The sequence below is a fragment of the Cucumis melo genome, chromosome 9 (genome assembly GCF_025177605.1).
Source record: "Cucumis melo cultivar AY chromosome 9, USDA_Cmelo_AY_1.0, whole genome shotgun sequence".
Lineage (NCBI taxonomy): Eukaryota > Viridiplantae > Streptophyta > Magnoliopsida > Cucurbitales > Cucurbitaceae > Cucumis > Cucumis melo.
Genome location: NC_066865.1, coordinates 13992879 through 14010980, shown reverse-complemented (window position 1 = coordinate 14010980; position 18102 = coordinate 13992879). Strand labels below are relative to the sequence as shown.

Below are 18102 nucleotides of genomic sequence, written 5' to 3'. Positions count from 1 at the left end.
ATAGACCAATAATAGTAAGTTAGTCATTCACAAATGTTCGTAACACCAATTGGGTCAAATTACCATTTTACCCCTGAGTTACTTCTAATCCTTAAATATTAGTGCTTCGTTAGTGAACAACCTGTTTATGGTCCAACCACTAAGTGAAAATCCCTCTCATACCATAGAGAGGGTAGGAAGGTTCAAGTCCTTGAGACACTGTTTAAGGAAACACTCATCTACTTACCATAAAGTCAGGAAGAAGTAAATTTTATCTTGTGTAATTATGTTCTCAGCTCTCTACTCGGTCTTGCCCCTAAAATGATAAGCATATTGAGTTGACAATTTAGTCACCCTCACCTGTACAAATCAAAGGACAATCCCATGCGAACATGAGTTCATAATACACTGAGGATTAAAACTAAGTTACCTAGATCGTCATCTTGATGAAATAGAAGCCTAAATAGTTAATAAAGCAACATCTAGTGGCTACTATTTCGTGGTCTGGTTTTATGCAAATTCATTGCTAGGATACCCTTACTCGCATATCACCTACATAAAGGCATTGGATCATTGTGTTTGTATCAAATACAAAGTGAGCCGTATCCATAGTGTTACCAAGATAAGGTATCCAACCTTATCCCTACACTATAGACCCTTTAAGCTGTATCTCGAACATTGATCCTTGTATACTCTACATTCTGTTCAAGACTCATCAAACATCTTAGGATGTTAGTTTACTAAATTTAGATTATTAAGATTAAGATAAAACTAATAATATAATCAATAACACTTTATTGAAAATATAATAATAATAGTCAATGGATTACATTTACTATTACGAGTTTGAAGACATAAAACCCAACAACAAGAATGTCCATTCCACCATGTCATAGGCCTTACTCATATCCAGTTTAAGGGACATTCATACGCCTTTTTCGGATCTTTTATTGTCTATTGTGTGAATACATTCAAATCCCAAGATGGCATTATTTGTAATCATTCTACCTGACACAAAAGCAAACTGGTTTTAGGAGATAATCACATCAAAAACCATTTTTTAATCTATTGACCATGGATTTTGCAATAATTTTATAGCTTACGCCACACAAGCTAATAGGTCTATACTCCGACATCTGCTTCGATTTCTTTATTTTGAGGATCAAGGCAATTGTTGATAGGTCTCACCTCTTCACCGTCATTAAGAATGCTTACGCACATATTGATTGTATCATTTCCAGCTATGTCCCAATATTTTTGAAAGAACATGGTGTGAACCCTATTAGGACCAAGGGCTTTTCAGTGCCCAAACCTTTCAACGTTAACTCAAAATCCTCCTTTCAAAAGGGCCTATCAAACTCCCCAAAGAACTGGATTGGATCCCTTTAGAGTTACAATTAGCCACATGGTTAATAGCCCCTTCAATAGGAATTGAGTGAAAAAGCTAGCAAAAGTAATTAATGGCCACATTCCCCGCATGATCTTCATCAACCACCCATTTCTCTGAATTGTCCATAATACCTTTAATCATGTTCCTCTTTTTCCTATGAGAAGCCTTACTATGAAACCATTTGGTATTCTTGTCCTCCCCACCCCCTACGTGAGCCAATCCTCTCACGTCCTACTTTTCCAATAGATCCCTCCTCTTCTAGCAACTTCTCAAGTTCCAATCCACCATAAGAAATGTTTTGACCATCCGCACTTACCTCACACCCCTTAAAAACCTCAATTTCCTATTCTTTTATACATATGGCATTATAGATAGAACCTTTCAACATATTTTGGTTCCAGTCTCTCAGACTAATCAAACAAGCTTTCACTTTATCCAAAAAGGCAAGCACTCCCTCCCCTCTTGATTGTTGCTAGCGAACATTGATAATAGCTTTTCACTCTTGAAGCTTTAGCCAACCTCCTCAAATCTAATCACGTTGACCCTCTTTTTCGCACATTTTCTTGTATCTACACTAGGCGTTTTAACAATAATAGGTCTGATCAAAATTATGGAAATTTAAATGACTAACCTGAATGTGGGGAACCTCGGTGCAAAACCACTATTGATGAGGAAGTGGTCCAATTTTTCTTTATAATTCCACGACTAGTATTCTGTCTCCAAGTAAAAATGTCACCATTCCACTTAGAGTCACGGAGAGCACAACTATCCCATACTTCTCTGAAACGATTTATTTAATTTTGGTCTCTATTTGGTCGCCTCTTTTTTCATTGACTTTCGCAATTTCATTGAAGTCTCCCTTAATAATACATGGAAGTTTCACAATCTCATTTAATCTATTCAGAAGCTTCCACGAATCCACTCACTTATCTCTTGCTGGACTACCATAAAAACCTGTGAATCTCCGCCAATGGTAACATCGATATGGCTTAAGGAAAAAGATGATATCGTAACACGAAAATTGTCATTCCACAAAAGCATCAAAAATCACTATTCCCTCTACTTGGCACCACAAAGCAATAATTGAAACCAATCATTTTTTAACCTTTTCACTGATGCCAAAGTCACACATAATTTTGAGAAAATGAACATAATTTGGGGAATAACCCTTTTGACTTCGTGTCTAGGGACTCGAAGCGTTTAGGGATTCTCCAAACTCTGAACGTTTCAACAGAGGATACTAATGGCATTCGGTAGGGTCGCTCCATAGCCACTATTGATATCCCTCATTCCTCAATGAGTAAGATCCTTTTCCTTTCTTTCTCGCTTCTTCCCTGTCGCCACTATCATTACCATGTTTTGTACCACTAATCATGTTCCCCCTATGTTCCTATCCTATGTTTCTCACCCCTTCCTTAGCAAGACACTTCCACTTCCTAAGTCTAGCATCATTCTTTTTTGCGAAGAAACCTCCAATCGACAGTCTAAAACCACTTCCTTTCAAGTGTTTAACAGTTTTTCTATCTCCATCAGACCTCCATAGAGTGGCCCAACATGATTCCTCCCTTTTTTAGCATTGCTATTTAGTAAGTCTTCCTCACATCTGATTGCTTCTACTGTTTCCACTATACCCTTTCCTTTCTTATCAATCGGTCGCTCCAAACCCCGAATCACATCACCCTTATTTTCCTGCACCGTCATTTCATTTTCTCCCCTATCGATGAAATTCGTTGTGTTTCTAAAACAGGAATCCGATCCTTTAATTTTTCCTTTCATTTCACCTTTTGCATTTTGGTTATCTCCCCTTCTTTCTATGGAGTGGTCCTTATCTTTTTTAAGAGAATGACTTTCCTTCTTTGTAGATCAACTTCTCTTGGGATTTTGTCACTCTTCCAATCTTTAGTACCCTTTTCTCCTCCCCCCCTCTACCTTTGATTGATTGGCTTCTTCCTTCCTCTCGTTTTCCTTTCACTATGCTCCTACTACTATGTGATTCTCTAAGCCAAATCCCAGATTTTTACCCCCTTCACCATCATCATCAACCTCGTCACATTCTTGCACAATATGACCCACTCTACCCCAGTTGTAACAAAAGTCTGGCAACTTTTCATAAGAAACAAGTATCCACTTTTCCTCTGTCATTCACCTAGCTTAATGTTTGTTCCTCGTTTTAGAGGGAGAAGGATATCAATCTTTACTCTAACTCTTAAAGTTTCCCCACCAAATCTCCCTATCCAACTTTCATTTAGTCCTTAAAAAGATCCTATTGAGTTAGTCAGAGCCATTGCATACTTCCTACAGTAACAAGCAATGATGAGTTAATAAAAGTGAACCCAAAAGAAGCAATACCTAAACTCCACATTTGAGAAAAAATTGAGCCCTTTTGAATCTTCAAACAAAAGCAGGGCATTGTCGAAACTCCACGGTCCTCCTTTTGAAACTCTATTTTTGTCTCTGGAGTTTTAGAATTCACATATGAACATATTTCTTCTTGTTCTTTCAAACGAAACTTGTCCTCCCAACCTCTAATTCTTTTGGCATTGTTCCTTTGAAAATCTCCCAATTGATTTGTTTACCGAACAAAAGTTTACCCACCACTGCATTTTAGAGATCCCTATTTGCTTTGTCTATATCATCATCTTTTATAGCCACAACTCGCTTTTTTCCCTCTTTCATGAGGTTCAGTTTTCCCAACATCTTACTCATTGGATCCATCTTGACAGTTTCACTCTCCTTCCCTCTGATCCCTCTGATACTCGTTGCTCTGTACAATGGCACTCTAACGCTCAATCGACACTCGAAAAAAAAACCTCGAGTATTCCTCCCCTCCAATCACACAGGATCCCATGGTCTGTCCAGTGTCACGGGCATACTTGTCCAAGGTGTTGTTTGCCTATGACCGTATGCCCGAATACCCCTAATTCGCTTTGTCTTTATGTCTTAAAAGTAGTTTAGTCTATTTCTTTCATTTTCGTGTCGTCGAGCCACAGTATGACATTTCGTCTTTTTCATATGCAAGCCTGTCAAGGCCAAAAATCTCAATATGTACTATAGGGGGTACCTGAGTAGTTCAACCCCCGCCGAGTCTTATCGTACTCTTTGCAAACTAAGCATTTTATGTGTAACTGACAGTCTTCAATGCTCTCTTTTATGATGTTTTAAAAATTTTATTTTGTCTCTCACATTTTATAAAATCATTTTCTCAAGAATGTGAAGGGAGGCTACATCATACTACGAGTTTGTATGCGAATTTTGAATTTTGAACGGCTGACTTGTTAACCGAGCAGAACAAGTGTCACACAATCGTGTTTGAAGGGTTATGATTGTGACAAGTGGTATCAAAGCCAAATTGGCTAATTGGCAATAAGACCGAAATATGTCGTCGGTGAATCCATCGAGCAAGGCCCAGAGAGACTGACTGGTAAAGTTGGAGGAGCAGATGCTTTACCTAGTTGAAGTTCTCGACTCCATCCGCTTCTTGGAGTCTCGTCTCGAAGAGATTGCTGAGAAAACTGACATGATCGATGCGATAGTTGGTCGTGTCGAAGGATTACCGATACAAGAGTTGTTGGCAAGAGTCAACACTCTAAAAGGAAACGTTGGAAGAACTAGTAGCCATGAACGTGGGGACAGTTCAATGGGCTCTGTTGCCCATATTGAGGAGCGTGTCCAGGAGCTAGATAGTTCTCAAAAGACACTTTTAGAGATGATGAACGACATGTTTGAGGATTTTCGAGCTACCCTCGATGTCGTCAGAAATGAAATCGCAGATATGAATGCGAGACTGGACCTCACAATACGAGCAATGGAAAACCAAGCTCTAGCTGGAGGAGCAATTCCGGTGAGTATAGTAAAGATTCCAAAACCAAAGCCCTTCTGTGGGGCAAGAGATGTAAAGGCCCTAGAAAACTATATCTTTGATCTCGAGCAGTACTTCAGGGTCACGAACACGGTTACAGAGGAAGCCAAAGTTACGTTGGCAACGATGCATCTGTCTGAGGATGCCAAGCTATGGTGGAGGTCCCGGTATGTTGACATGCAAAAGGGACGTTGTACAATAGATACTTGGGATGCTTTAAAGAGACAACTATGCTCACAATTCTTCCCCGAAAATGTTGAGATCTTGGCTCGATGAAAGTTACACGAGCTGAAACACACCGGTAGTATTCGGGAGTATGTGAAACAATTTGCGGGGCTGATGTTGGACATACGCGACATGTCCGAGAAAGACAAAGTTTTCTATTTTTTCGAAGGGTTGAAGCCGTGGGAAAAGATAAAGTTATAAGAACAAAGGGTTCCAAACCTCACATCAGCGTACTCTGCGGTCGAGCGGTTGTTTGACCTGTTTAATGATTCTCAGGATGTGAGACGTCATCCAAGTTCCTCGTCTGGAAGAAGTAAAAACAATCGCCCAAGTTCTCCCAAAGCTGCTGGAGGGGACAAACGCTTTAATGGAGATCGTAGGCCCCACCAATCGAATACCGAAAACACCTGACGAGGATCAAGTAACCAGAATGTGTCCAATCGTCCTCTCAGTTGTTTCATATGTAAGGGACCACAATTGGCCAGAGAATGTCTGAACAAAACTGCTTTCAATGCATTCCAAGCTTCCTTAGCCTCAGATTCAAATGACCGACTAGGTCAAACCGAGAGAGAAGTAGACCAGACGGAGGAAGTTGATAACCCTCGAATGGGAGCCTTGAAATTTTTGTCCTCTCTCCAAAAGAAGGTGGGGGAAACGAGCACACCAGTAGAAAGGGGCTTAATGTATGTTGACACCTGGATCAACCAGAAGCTGACCAAAAGAGCTATGGTTGATTTCAATGCCACCCACAATTTTATAACGGAAACAGAAGCTAAGCTTTTGAATCTTCGTTGGGAAAAGAATACGGGAAGAATGAAAGCCGTGAATTCTGCTGCCTTACCTATCATCGGGCTAGTGAAACGAACGATGATAAGGTTGAGAGGATGGAGTGGCCTCGTAGATTTTGTGGTGGTAAAAATGGATGACATTGACGTGGTGCTAGGAATAGAGTTTCTACTCGAACATCAGGTGATCTCAATGCCTTTGGCCAAATGCTTGATGATCACTGGATCTTCCCCCTCTATTGTACAAACCTCCCTTCGCTAGCCAGATTAGTTGAAAATGATTTCGGCCATGCAATTAAAGAAGGGTCTTACTCAAGACGAACCAACGTTTATGGCCATTCCACTTGATTCGTCGGAAAACCCAGGAGAGACAATCTCTAAGGATATTCTGTACATATTAGAGAAGTATCATGACGTGATGCCCGACAGTTTGCCCAAGTCCTTGCCACCTCGAAGGATGATTGATCATGAGATTGAGTTAGTGCTAGGAGCAAAACCGCCTGCGAAGAATGCTTATTGTATGGTGCCTCCGGAGTTAGCTGAACTTTGGAAACAACTAGATGAGTTATTGAATGCAGGGTTTATTAGGTCTGCAAAAGCTCCATATGAGGCCCCAATTCTTTTCCAGAAGAAAAAGGATGTGAGTTTACGATTGTGCATCGACTATCGTACCTTGAACAAGCTCACGATTTGCAACAAATATCCACTTTTCATAATTACTGATTTGTTTGATCGCTTACATGGGGCAAAGTATTTTTCAAAATTGGACTTGCGGTCGGGATACTACCAAGTGAGTATTGCAGAGGGAGACGAGCCTAAGACAACCTATGTCACCAGATTTAGAGCGTTTGAGTTCCTCGTAATGCCATTTGGTCTTACCAATGCCTCTGCAACCTTTTGTATGTTGATGAACCAGGTCTTCCATGAATATCTCGACAAGTTTGTAGTGGTCTACCTGGATGATATAGTGGTTTATAGCACAACAATGGAGGAACATAGAGACCATCTGTAAAAGGTTTTTCAGAAATTGAAGGAGAACCAACTGTATGTCAAAAGAGAAAAATGTTCCTTTGCACAAGAGCGGATAAACTTCTTGGGCCATGTGATAGAGTGTGGCCGAATTGGGATGGAAGAAGGGAAGATTGTTGCGATACGTGACTGGGCAGTACCGAAATCAGTCTCGGAGTTACGCTCTTTCCTTGGGTTAGCAAATTACTATCATCGATTCGTCAAGGGATTCTCCAAACGAGCAAGTCTGCTGACTGAGTTACTGAAAAAAGATGTTCAATGGAGTTGGGACCCCAAGTGTTAAGCCGCCTTCGATGGCCTGAAGCAAGCCATGATGGAGGGGCCATTTTTAGGGATTGCTGATGTAATCAAACCTTTCGAGGTTGAAACAAATGCGTCTGACTATGCGTTGGGGGGTGTGCTCTTGCAGAATGGGCATTTGATCGCATATGAAAGTTGAAAGCTGAATGTAGCTGAAAAGAGATATACCGTGTCTGAAAAAGAGATGCTTGCAGTAGTACATTGTTTGAGGGCTTGGAGACAATACCTACTAGGTTCGTCATTTGTGGTGAAGACGGACAACAGTGCAACCTGCCAATTCTTTACCCAGCCAAAGTTGACTTCGAAGCAAGCAAGATGGCAGGAATTTCTGGCCGAGTTTGACTTCGAATTTGAACATAAGAAGGGGTCGAGCAACCAGGCTGCTGATGCCCTAAGTTGGAAACATGAACATGGGACTAAATGCCTGTTAGCTCACCTCCGAACGAGTGAGATTGGCGGGTCAGTCAGAGACACCTTGAGAGAGTTTTTATAGAAAGAGCATGTCGCTCAAAATGTCATGAATTTAGCTAAGGCAGGCAAAACACGACAGTTTTGGGTCGAGGAGGACTTGTTAGTAACAAAGGGTAATCGACTATACGTTTCTAGAGTAGAGGAAGAAATTATTGTACAAGTGTCACGACACTCTATGGGCTAGCCATCCCGGATGGCAGCGGACGTACGCCTTGCTGAAGAAGCGCTACTTTTGGTCGAACATGAGAGATGATGTCATGCAGTACACAAAGACGTGTCTCATCTACCAACAGGATAAAGTAGAGAAAGTGAAGGTTGCCGGACTTCTCGACCCTCTGCTAGTTCCAACAAGACCTTGGAAGAGTGTTTCTATGGACTTCATCACCCATCTTCCCAAGGTAGGCGGCTTTTAGGCCATCTTGGTCATCATTGATTGATTTTCAAAGTACGCCACTTTCATCCCCACCACCAAGCAGTGTTCAACCGAAATGACGGCTCAATTGTTCTTCAAGCATGTTGTTAAGTTGTAGGGAGTCCCGACAAGTATAGTGAGTGACAGGGATGGTAGATTTATTGGCTCCTTCTGGACGGAGTTATTTACCTTCTTAAGGACGAGTCTGAACATATCCTCAAGCTACCACCCCCAAACTGACGATCAGACTGAGGGATTCAACTGCATGCTCGAGGAATACTTGCGTCATTTTGTGAATGCAAGACAGAAGAATTGGGTCCAGCTGTTGGACATAGTCTAATTCTGTTTCAACGCTCAGACAAGTTCATCTACTGGGAGAAGCCCGTTTGAGATTGTTTTGGGCAGGCAACCTTTTGATCATCCTTATGTAGAGAAGAACCCCCAAGCCCACAATTTTACGAAGGAGTGGAAACAGACAGATGACATCGCTCGAGCATACCTAGAAAAAGCATCGAGGCGGATGAAGAAGTGGGCAGATAAGAAGCGACGACCTCTTGAGTTTCGGGTAAGAGACCAGATACTCATCAAACTACGACCAGAACAGATAAGGTTTTGAGGGCGCAAAGACCAACATCTCATCAGAAAGTACGAAGGACCAATAGAAGTGCTGAAAAAGGTAGGGAATACATCTTATAGAGTAGCGTTACCTACATGGATGAAAATCTACCCGATAATTCATGTGAGTAACCTGAAACCTACCATTAAGACACCGAAGACCTGCAGCGGAATGTTGTAATTCGCTCCATTATCGACCTTAGTCAGAAAGAAGACAAAGATGTTGAAGAAATTCTGGCTGAACGAGTAAGAAGGGGCAAAAGACCCACATGAAGGATCCACGAGTATCTGGTAAAGTGGAAGAACCTTCTTGTGGAGGAAACCAGTTGGGAACGTATTGAAGATCTAGAAGCTTGGACGCAGAAGATAGAAGAAGTCAAGTTTCGGCAGTTGACAGGGACGCCAACCGTTCAGGTGGGGGAGAATGTCCGGGCATACTTGTCCAAGGTGTTGTTTGTCTATGGTCGTATGCCCGAATACCCCTAATTCGCTTTGTCTTTATGTCTTAAAAGTAGTTTAGTCTATTTCTTTTATTTTCGTGTCGCCGAGTCACAGTGTGACATTTCGGCTTTTTCATATGCAAGCCTGCTAAGGCCAAAAATCTCAATATGTATTATAGGAGGTACCTGAGTAGTCCAACCTCTGATGAGCCTTGTTGTACTCTTTGCAAACTAAATATTTTCTTTGCAACTGACAGTCTTCAATGCTCTCTTTTATGATGTTTTCAACAATTTATTTTCTCTCTCACGTTTTATAAAACCATTTCCTCAAGAACGTAAAGGGAGGCTACATCATACCACAAGTTTGTCCGTGGATTTCGAATTTTGAACGACTGACTTGTTGACCGAGCAAAACAAGTATCGCACAATCGTGTTTGAAGGGTTACGATTGTGACACCCAACAACTCCGTAGACGCTCATGTGACTCAAAGAGAAGTCTTATAACCCATATAACTATTAGTTTAAAGTTTAAATCCATACAACACCAAAGTTCAAGATTTAAATTGATAAAATTATTAGTTTAAGTTTTAAATTGATACAACTCCTAAAGTTCAAGGTTTAAAATAATATTTTCTTAATTTTTTTATTAGATTGAAATTATTTTGTTTTCTTATTATTTAACAAATTTAGTTTTTATAATAAAATAACAGAGTTTTGAAATTTAGTTGTATAAAAAATTAATAATATATTTAAGGTTAGAATTAAAAATTAAATCCACGGATACTTTTACTAAAAAAATGAACTACATAAAAATTCAAATGAAATGTGAATTTTACACTATAACTAAAGAATGATAATAAATATAATAAGGCTCTGATTCCCAAAGCAGAAAAAAAAATGTTACATGGTTTTAGAAGAGAGGTAACAACCTAATAGAATTCAAATTCTCCATAACTCCATCTTGACTTGTACAAAATTGAATGGAGGAAGAGAGAACAGCCTAAAACCTACTCCATCATCTCACCACTATGCGAGAGAATACAACTCATCACACTAATGGATCATCCCACAAAAAAAATCAAAAATGAAAAATAGAAAAAGAACAAACTGCAAAAGCACTTTCTAATGCACAATCATAGGCCTACAACCTAATGGAACTCCCAAGCAGCGCTCCAACCATCATCACTGCACAACTCAAAATATTATACTCAAAAGCAGTTGCAGAAGAATCTGTATTTGTGGAGTTCATTGATGGGGCCGTGATGTTTGCCATCGTTCCATTCCTCCCAACACTGTATAAAACCCACAAATTCTCAACATCAATGAATGTTTGATTCCTAACTGCAGGTCGAGTTTATATCACATCACAAAGAATGAAACAATCTCAATAGTTGCAAATGCGTTTGGAATAAGTACTTCTAGCTAAAGTGTTTTCTGATTACTTTGGTAAAAACTGCTTCATGGCAAATCACTTTGAGGCACCTAGTTTTACATTGTCAAATGTGCTTCCTTGACATTTAGTTTACATTAAAAGTAATGTAGCATTTAAGTGCTTCGACTTTATCACTTCCAAACATGATGTTTTTAAGTTGGAAGTAATTTTCACCATGACAAAAGTCCTCCAAAACACACCGTCACCACTAAACGTATATACTTAAGCTTCACTCTATCGATTGATAAGAAAATGAAATTGCATTATATGAACTTTAGGATTTATGGATAGGTTAGAATATAGTTAATATTTTTACCAAAAGTCTGGTATGAAGTTTACCTTCCTGAAAATGAGCAAGATCCATGACCTGGAATTATCAAGACAACAGAAAGACAAGTAAGCTCTAAAGATATGCAAGACAACAGGAGAAAAAACAAGGAAAGTGATGAATACTACTAGGTCTTATCTTACTTGGGTTAGTGGTTGTAACTGCAGCCACACCATTGAAGTCACATGAACCTGACGCTTTCCCCATTTGAAGATAATAAGTATTAAAAGCGTATGTTGCATGAGCCATTACATTGTCGGGTTCGTAACATGGCTGCCCTTGAAGCAAAGCTGAACAATCCACCCTACCAGGTCCACATGCCCAATCTAAGGCAGCCTGCAGCATCCTCGGGTCTACACCCTCCTTTGCAGCACAGTACGTTTGATTTGTCGTATCATTTGCTAACACAAGTCCTGATCCTGTCAAGCGCAGAATGTATACAGGCTTTCCATTTGCATCAAACAATCCCCAGTTCCTTTCAGAGATAGGTCCAGGTTTCAAGTCCTCATTATAGAGCTCATAAATGTAAGTACTAATGGCAATCCCTGGATGTTTAGGAGTTCCAGTTTTGTTCAGCACGTGCCTGATTAAATTGCTATTGTAAGTGTTTGCATTCTCCAAGGTTGCATCTGGCTCGTTAGAGCCACCTTTTGATGGCCAGCCTGTTTCTGAAACTACAATGGGTATGTTGGTGAAATTTAGAGAAGCCATGGCAAAGTAAGCTGCATCAATCATAGCATCGAAAACATTGGTGTAACGAAGAAGTGTGTTGGAATCGACAGCTTCTTTGTTTGAAGGGAGAGGCTTTAAGAGTGCATAATCCAACAAAATAAAACCGTCAGATTGCATATAGTCATAGTAGGGATACACATTGAGCATAAGGAAGGAGTTAGTAGATTGCAAGAAACCAAGCAGTGGGACTATTACAGAGTCCAGAGATGCATTGAAGAAGGCTTGTGAAGGCGGAAATGAATCGAGGATAATCGAAGAAGAAAGAGGCGTAGAGACCTTGATCTGGTGATCAAGGTTGGATGCTACAAGTGCAGAATGAACGTATTTGAGGGCATTGACAAGAATTTTAGCTGCATTAGGAAGTGTTGTAAGAACGTCAAAACCAACAGAAATGGCTGTGATATTAGTAGCTGGATAATGTGCTAAGACATTGCGATTAACCCAGTTAGCTGCAGTGGAGTTAGACTGTCCAATCCCCAGAATCTGCTCATTAGGGATAGTTACCATAACTTGGATGCCTGTGTTTGCAAGGGCCATCAGCATCCCACCATCAGCGTCGTATAACCGAACATGTCGAATTTGTTGGGCTTTCAAGAGGGCTGCTACTTGTGTTGGATGGGGCATAACCGAAAGTTCAGTTCCTATATTCACACCAACAAATACATCTGCAAAAAACATATCACAACATAAGGAATATATGCAGTAATGAATTTAATATAAGTTATATAACATCCGAGAGAATAGGTCAGCTGCAAGTAGAGAGAGAGAGAGAGAGAGAGAGAGCTAAAAATAAATACAAAAAAATAAACATACCCTCACCTACTAGATTAATCTATTTGGCTTAATACTAATTTAAGTTTAACACTGTAACAGAACAAACAATAAAAACTCCAAATGTTTGATTAAGACCATCATTAATGACAGAGCAGGACAGCAATCATTCACTACCCATCCAACCACCTCTCATGGAACATTTAATCAAATACTTGACCTACAGAAATTCAAACGCATTGAACGCGTAGTTTTCCCTTTTCATCTTTTTTTGGAACTTTTTTTTCCCATCAGGGTTCCTCATGCTTCACATGGTTATGAAAAATAAACTCCAATAAACGCATGGAAACATAACATTTCATGAAATAAAAACAGCTCATAAGAGAAATCAGGCACAAAAAGGGAAAAAAAAAACAGTAAAAACCTTCGTTCAGACCCCAAAAAGAAGAAGAAGAAGAAGAAGAAGAAGAAGAAGAAGAAAGCAGCTCAGATGCATTAGAAAGAAGTGAAAAGAGTTGTTAGAGAAAAATAAAAGAAAAGGCAAGTGAGATTGATGGCTGACCTTCAGGGGTGGCCTGCAAGAGGAGAAACAGAAGAGAGAAAATGAAGAGGAGAAATGAAAGAGGCGTTTGATAGTCCATAGACGGCACTGGCTGGGGGTTTGAAGAACTCAACAATGGGAGAAAGAGAGAGCAGAGAAGAAAGAGGAGTGGGAGAATGAAATGGAATCCAGAGGAAGGACAGAATGAGTGAAGGTAAGTTAAAACCAAGTTAAAGCAACCGGGAAAAAGTGGGTTAAAGAAAGATGCGAGAATATATGGGCAACAGAGAGAGACGTGGGCTCCACCTGGACCCACATTTCACGTGTATCGTTAATCTTATGAATCAGACGCTTAAAAACTGACCAATCCATCCATTCGCCATAACATTATTATATATTCTAGGAAACAAGGCATGCATTGCACCCAAAAACTACACACCAACAAATCATACTTGAAATAATCATTTCAATATTTTTCATATTTATATTCTTTTTTATTTAGATAACATTCACTTAATAGTAAATTTAAAAATATCATCGTGTACCATTTTAAAATATATATTTTATTTTAATTATAATTTAAAATAAAATTATATATTTCTAATGTAAATGTGAAATTGAATATTTCAAACTATATAGGTATGAACTGTTATTATAAAAACAAAGAATTCAATAAAATAAATATCATAATTATATTATATTTCTTTTTCTAAAAATATCATTAGGTAAATCATTAATCAGTACTTGAACAACTTAATTCTTATTATATCATAATTTTTTTAATGATTTTGTAGGTAAAAAATTAAAGGAAAGATTTTAACAATTTCTTGCTTTACACATTTTATTACTTTTATGTATACTTAATAAATTTCAACAATATTTATATTATTTGAACAAAATCAAAGTATAAATCACTCAATCATTTCACCAATAAAATAGTTTTAATAAAAAAAATTAAATGAAGAAAAAAAACATGAGCAAGATTCTCATGGTTATATTAAAAAAAGATTCTCAATTATATTACATGATTTAAACCTAAAGAACATAACATATATGTGTGTGTCAAAAGTTGGTGGATAAAGTTTCCTCATTTTTTGTTGTGTACTAAAAATAAACCTATGAATGAAAGAATATACACAAACATGTTTCTATATAAAAAATAGACAACAAAATAAAAAAAGAAAAAAAAATAGAAGAGAATAGAGAAGCATCATCTGATTTCTTCTCCGCTCTTAGCATTTTGTCGTGACTTGTAAGCACGAATAAAAGATATATTTACATTCAAATATTTGAAAAGAAAGAATTTGAAAGGTTGAAAGAGATAGGAAAAAGTTAATATGAGAGAAGAAAATGTAAATAGTTGGGAGATAGAAAATTAAGGGAGAAAGGAATATGAATGAGTTTGGTTAAATTTAAATAACATGATTAATTGGAGAGAAATTTTTTAAATTTTATAAAAAGGTTATAATAAGGAGATGAAAAGTTTAAAAAATCATTTCCACTCAATCAAATATTAAAAGTTATAACGAAAATAGCCACAAACATTAAATCTATATGAACGACAAAATTGCCACCAAAACAAGACTAAAAAATGTTACAATGAAAGGGTAAAACGAGGTTAAAAAATTTCTCCGCTTGCATCCTTTTATATATATTATAGATTGTACGTCATCACATACTTGAGAGAATATATTTTTCAATTAGCATAATGAGTTTTATATAGTGCATTAAATTTATAGAATGAGAAATACCTTAGATGAAAATTTTATTAATTTATTATTGGTGTGAATTGCCAAATTAATGTAGTTAGTGGATGGTTTTGTAACCATAAACAAATAATTAAAAATTATTTTCTAAAAGAATGAATGAAAATTTAGAAAGCTAAAAGCTTTTTGGAATTAAAAGAAAATAAAGTTTAATATTAATTTAGGGGTCTTTTAAAAAAAATAACAAAACGGCAGAGTATTTACACTGTATAGAACAATTCTGAAAACAGAAAAAGTCTGGAGGTCCATCGTGTAAAATACCAAAAAATGTCTCGTTAATCACGTTGTCAACAATGCACGTGTAATATATTTGCTACACGATAGTTTAGATATGACTACAATTTATTTTTTTAATTCTATTGTTTAATTTCGTTACATGATCGTTTCATTTGGTTACGTTTAAATTTAGTTACACAATCGTTTAAATTTGATCGTTTAGATTTGGAAACGATTTTTTTTTTCAAAATTTGGTTAGACGATCATTTAAGTATGGCTAAATGATTTTTTTTAATTCTTTTGCTACAGGATCGTTTAGTTTTCGCTAAACAATTCTTTTTAATTCTTTCGGTACATGATCGTTTAGATTTTGTCTACCCGATGGTTTATTTTTTTTTTTACACGATTGTTTACATTTTGCTACTCAAATCTAAATGATTTTTTTTCAAAATTTTTTATACACGATTTTTTAGATTTTGCTATTTTTCGTACATGGTTGTTTAGATTTGGTTACCTAAATTTAAACGACGTAAAAAAATAACTAAAAAAGAAGAAAAACGATGGAAAGAAATTGCAGCAAAAAAAAAAAGTCAGAAAAGAAGAAAGACAATGGAAAGATTAAACAACGTAAAAAAAGAATCAGAAAAGAAAAAAGACGATGGAAAAAAATCACAGCAGAAAAAAAAATGAGGAAAAAAAGAAATACTATGAATCGAGGAAAAGAAGAAAGGTGAGAGGGCAAACCTGAAATATTTAAAAAAATGACTAATTTCATAAGCTTTATTACACGGGTAGTAAATAATTTAGTGTTTTGTTACATTTATGAAAGTTTCTCATTAATTAATGTATTTAACGGTAATTTATTTTAAATGTAATTAATATTTAGATATTAATTATTAAATAATTTAACATGTTAAGATACTTTACAATTTTTTTTGGGAAACTTACATAAATCTAACAAAACTGTAAACTATTTACGGCTCGTGTAACAAAGCACATAAGGTTAGCCAGTTTTTAAATATTCTAGATTTGCCCTTCCATCTTTCTTTTCTTCCTCCTGTTATTTCGTCTTCCCCGCCTTCGCCTGCGATTTCGTCTTTCTTCTTTTCATTTTTTATTTTCTGCGATTTCTTTCGTTCCTTATTTTTCAATTCTTTATTTATGTTGTTTAATCTTTCCATCGTTTTTCTTCTTTTCCTCTTCATTTTTTTTCGCTTCAATTTCTTTCCATTGTTTTTCTACTTTTCCTCTTCTTTTTTCGCTGCGATTTCTTTCCATCTAAACGACTGTGTACAACAAAATAGCAAAATCTAAAAAGATCGTGTACAAAGAATCTTGAAAAAAAATCATTTAGATTGCAGTATCCAAATATAAACGATCGTGTAAAAAAATAAAAGATTGTGTATAAAGAATCTTGAAAAAAAATCATTTAGATCGAAGAAACGATTGTTTAAAAAAGTAAACGGCCATGTAAAAAAATAAAATATCGTGTATAAAAAATCTTGAAAAAAAATCATTTGGATTAGAGTAGCCAAATGTAAACGATCATGTAAAAAAAAGTAAACAATCGTGTAAATAAATCTAAACAAACTGTACTAAAAGAATTTAAAAAATCGTGTACCGAATTTAAAAAGAAAAAAATCATTTAGATTCTCAAATCTAAACGATCGTGTAACAAAATTAAAAGATAAATTGTAGATATATCTAAACGATCGCGATAAATTGTAGTCATATTTAAACGATCGCGTATCAAACAATAACCAAATATAAACGATCACAAATATATCACGCGCGCGTTACTGATGGCGTGGTTGACGGGACATTTTTGGTATTTTACACGGTGGGCCTTTGGGTTTTTTCCGTTTTTGGAATTGTTCTATAGAGTGTAAATATTTTGCCGTTTTTTTATATTTTTGAAAAGACCCCAATTTTTTTTGAATTTTTATTTAACAAATTTTAAAATGAAAATGATAAAATTAGGAGAAAAAGTTTCTCCTTATAGATCCTTTTATATATAGTATAGATTAAACTTCCTTACACAATTTTATTATATCCTAACAAAAATGGAATGAAATACAAATATACATTGGGAAATAGTACAAATAAATAGCAAAACGAACAAAATAGAATTTTTTTTTTAGTGATTTTGCCACTAAATAGATTGCTTGTTTGTTTTATTATTTTTTGAAAAAGTTATATATATCAACCGTGAAATAAATTGATAATTGTAATTATATTATGCTAAAATTGGGTCTATAAAATTAAAATCCAAATACAGTAAAACATTATCGTGTATGATAACGATTTTAGAGATTAATAATAAAGTTATCAAGTTTCTCCCCTTTTTTATCTTTCCTAGAAAAATGCAGTATAAGAGACGGTGGGTAGTCTTGTTCTTCGTGCAATAGCCGTTAGTCAGAATGTTGGAGCCAAACAAAACCAAAAAGGAGGGAAAACGGGGCCCTTTTTATTTTATGGAACAAACAAAACTTACTGTTTGTTGTCCCCACACACACATTTATAATAATAATTAAATCATACTAATAATGTTGATAAAACCAACGGCATTACACAACGGTCATATTATAAAATTTTCCCCCACTACTTGCAATTGGGTTAATTTTCCTTTTCCTTTTTCCTTTTAAATTTCCGTACTCTTTTATGATTTTTGTTTTCTGTTCTTTTTTCTAATTTCATTCAACCATGTGAAAATTATCTTTTTATTACCTTTGGGTTAAGGTGTTAGATTTATTCTTAAATTTAATATTATTTCTAACGTGATCCAATTATATTATATATTATTTATATTTA

At 36.5% G+C, this 18102-nt stretch overlaps 1 protein-coding gene across 2 annotated transcripts; it reads right to left on the bottom strand.

Annotated features, from left to right (window-relative positions):
• Window positions 1–10349: 10349 nt before the first annotated feature.
• LOC103499328 (glucan endo-1,3-beta-glucosidase 2) lies at window positions 10350–13663 on the bottom strand. 2 transcript variants are annotated; one of them, XM_008462309.3, is made up of 4 exons: window positions 13331–13663; window positions 11409–12662; window positions 11277–11304; window positions 10350–10797 (listed from the first exon to the last, which is right to left on the bottom strand). In XM_008462309.3, exons 1-4 carry the CDS (start codon window positions 13407–13409, stop codon window positions 10647–10649), a joined length of 1512 nt encoding a protein of 503 aa, XP_008460531.2. In that variant the 5' UTR covers window positions 13410–13663; the 3' UTR covers window positions 10350–10646. The 2 variants fall into 2 exon arrangements, with proteins under 2 accessions (XP_008460531.2, XP_050945629.1); XM_051089672.1 differs by having other exon boundaries at window positions 10658–10797; window positions 11254–11304; window positions 13331–13546.
• Between the last annotated feature and the right edge of the window lie 4439 nt (window positions 13664–18102).

Excerpts from the sequence above, each read along its gene's own strand:
- LOC103499328 (XM_008462309.3), bottom strand. The coding sequence starts at position 13,409 with ATGGACTATCAAACGCCTCTTTCATTTCTCCTCTTCATTTTCTCTCTT. Across the intron at positions 12,663-13,330 it reads CTTGCAGGCCACCCCTGAAG|ATGTATTTGTTGGTGTGAAT; the intron begins GTCAGCCATCAA and ends TGTTTTTTGCAG. Across the intron at positions 10,798-11,276 it reads TCTTGCTCATTTTCAGGAAG|TGTTGGGAGGAATGGAACGA; the intron begins GTAAACTTCATA and ends GGTTTTATACAG.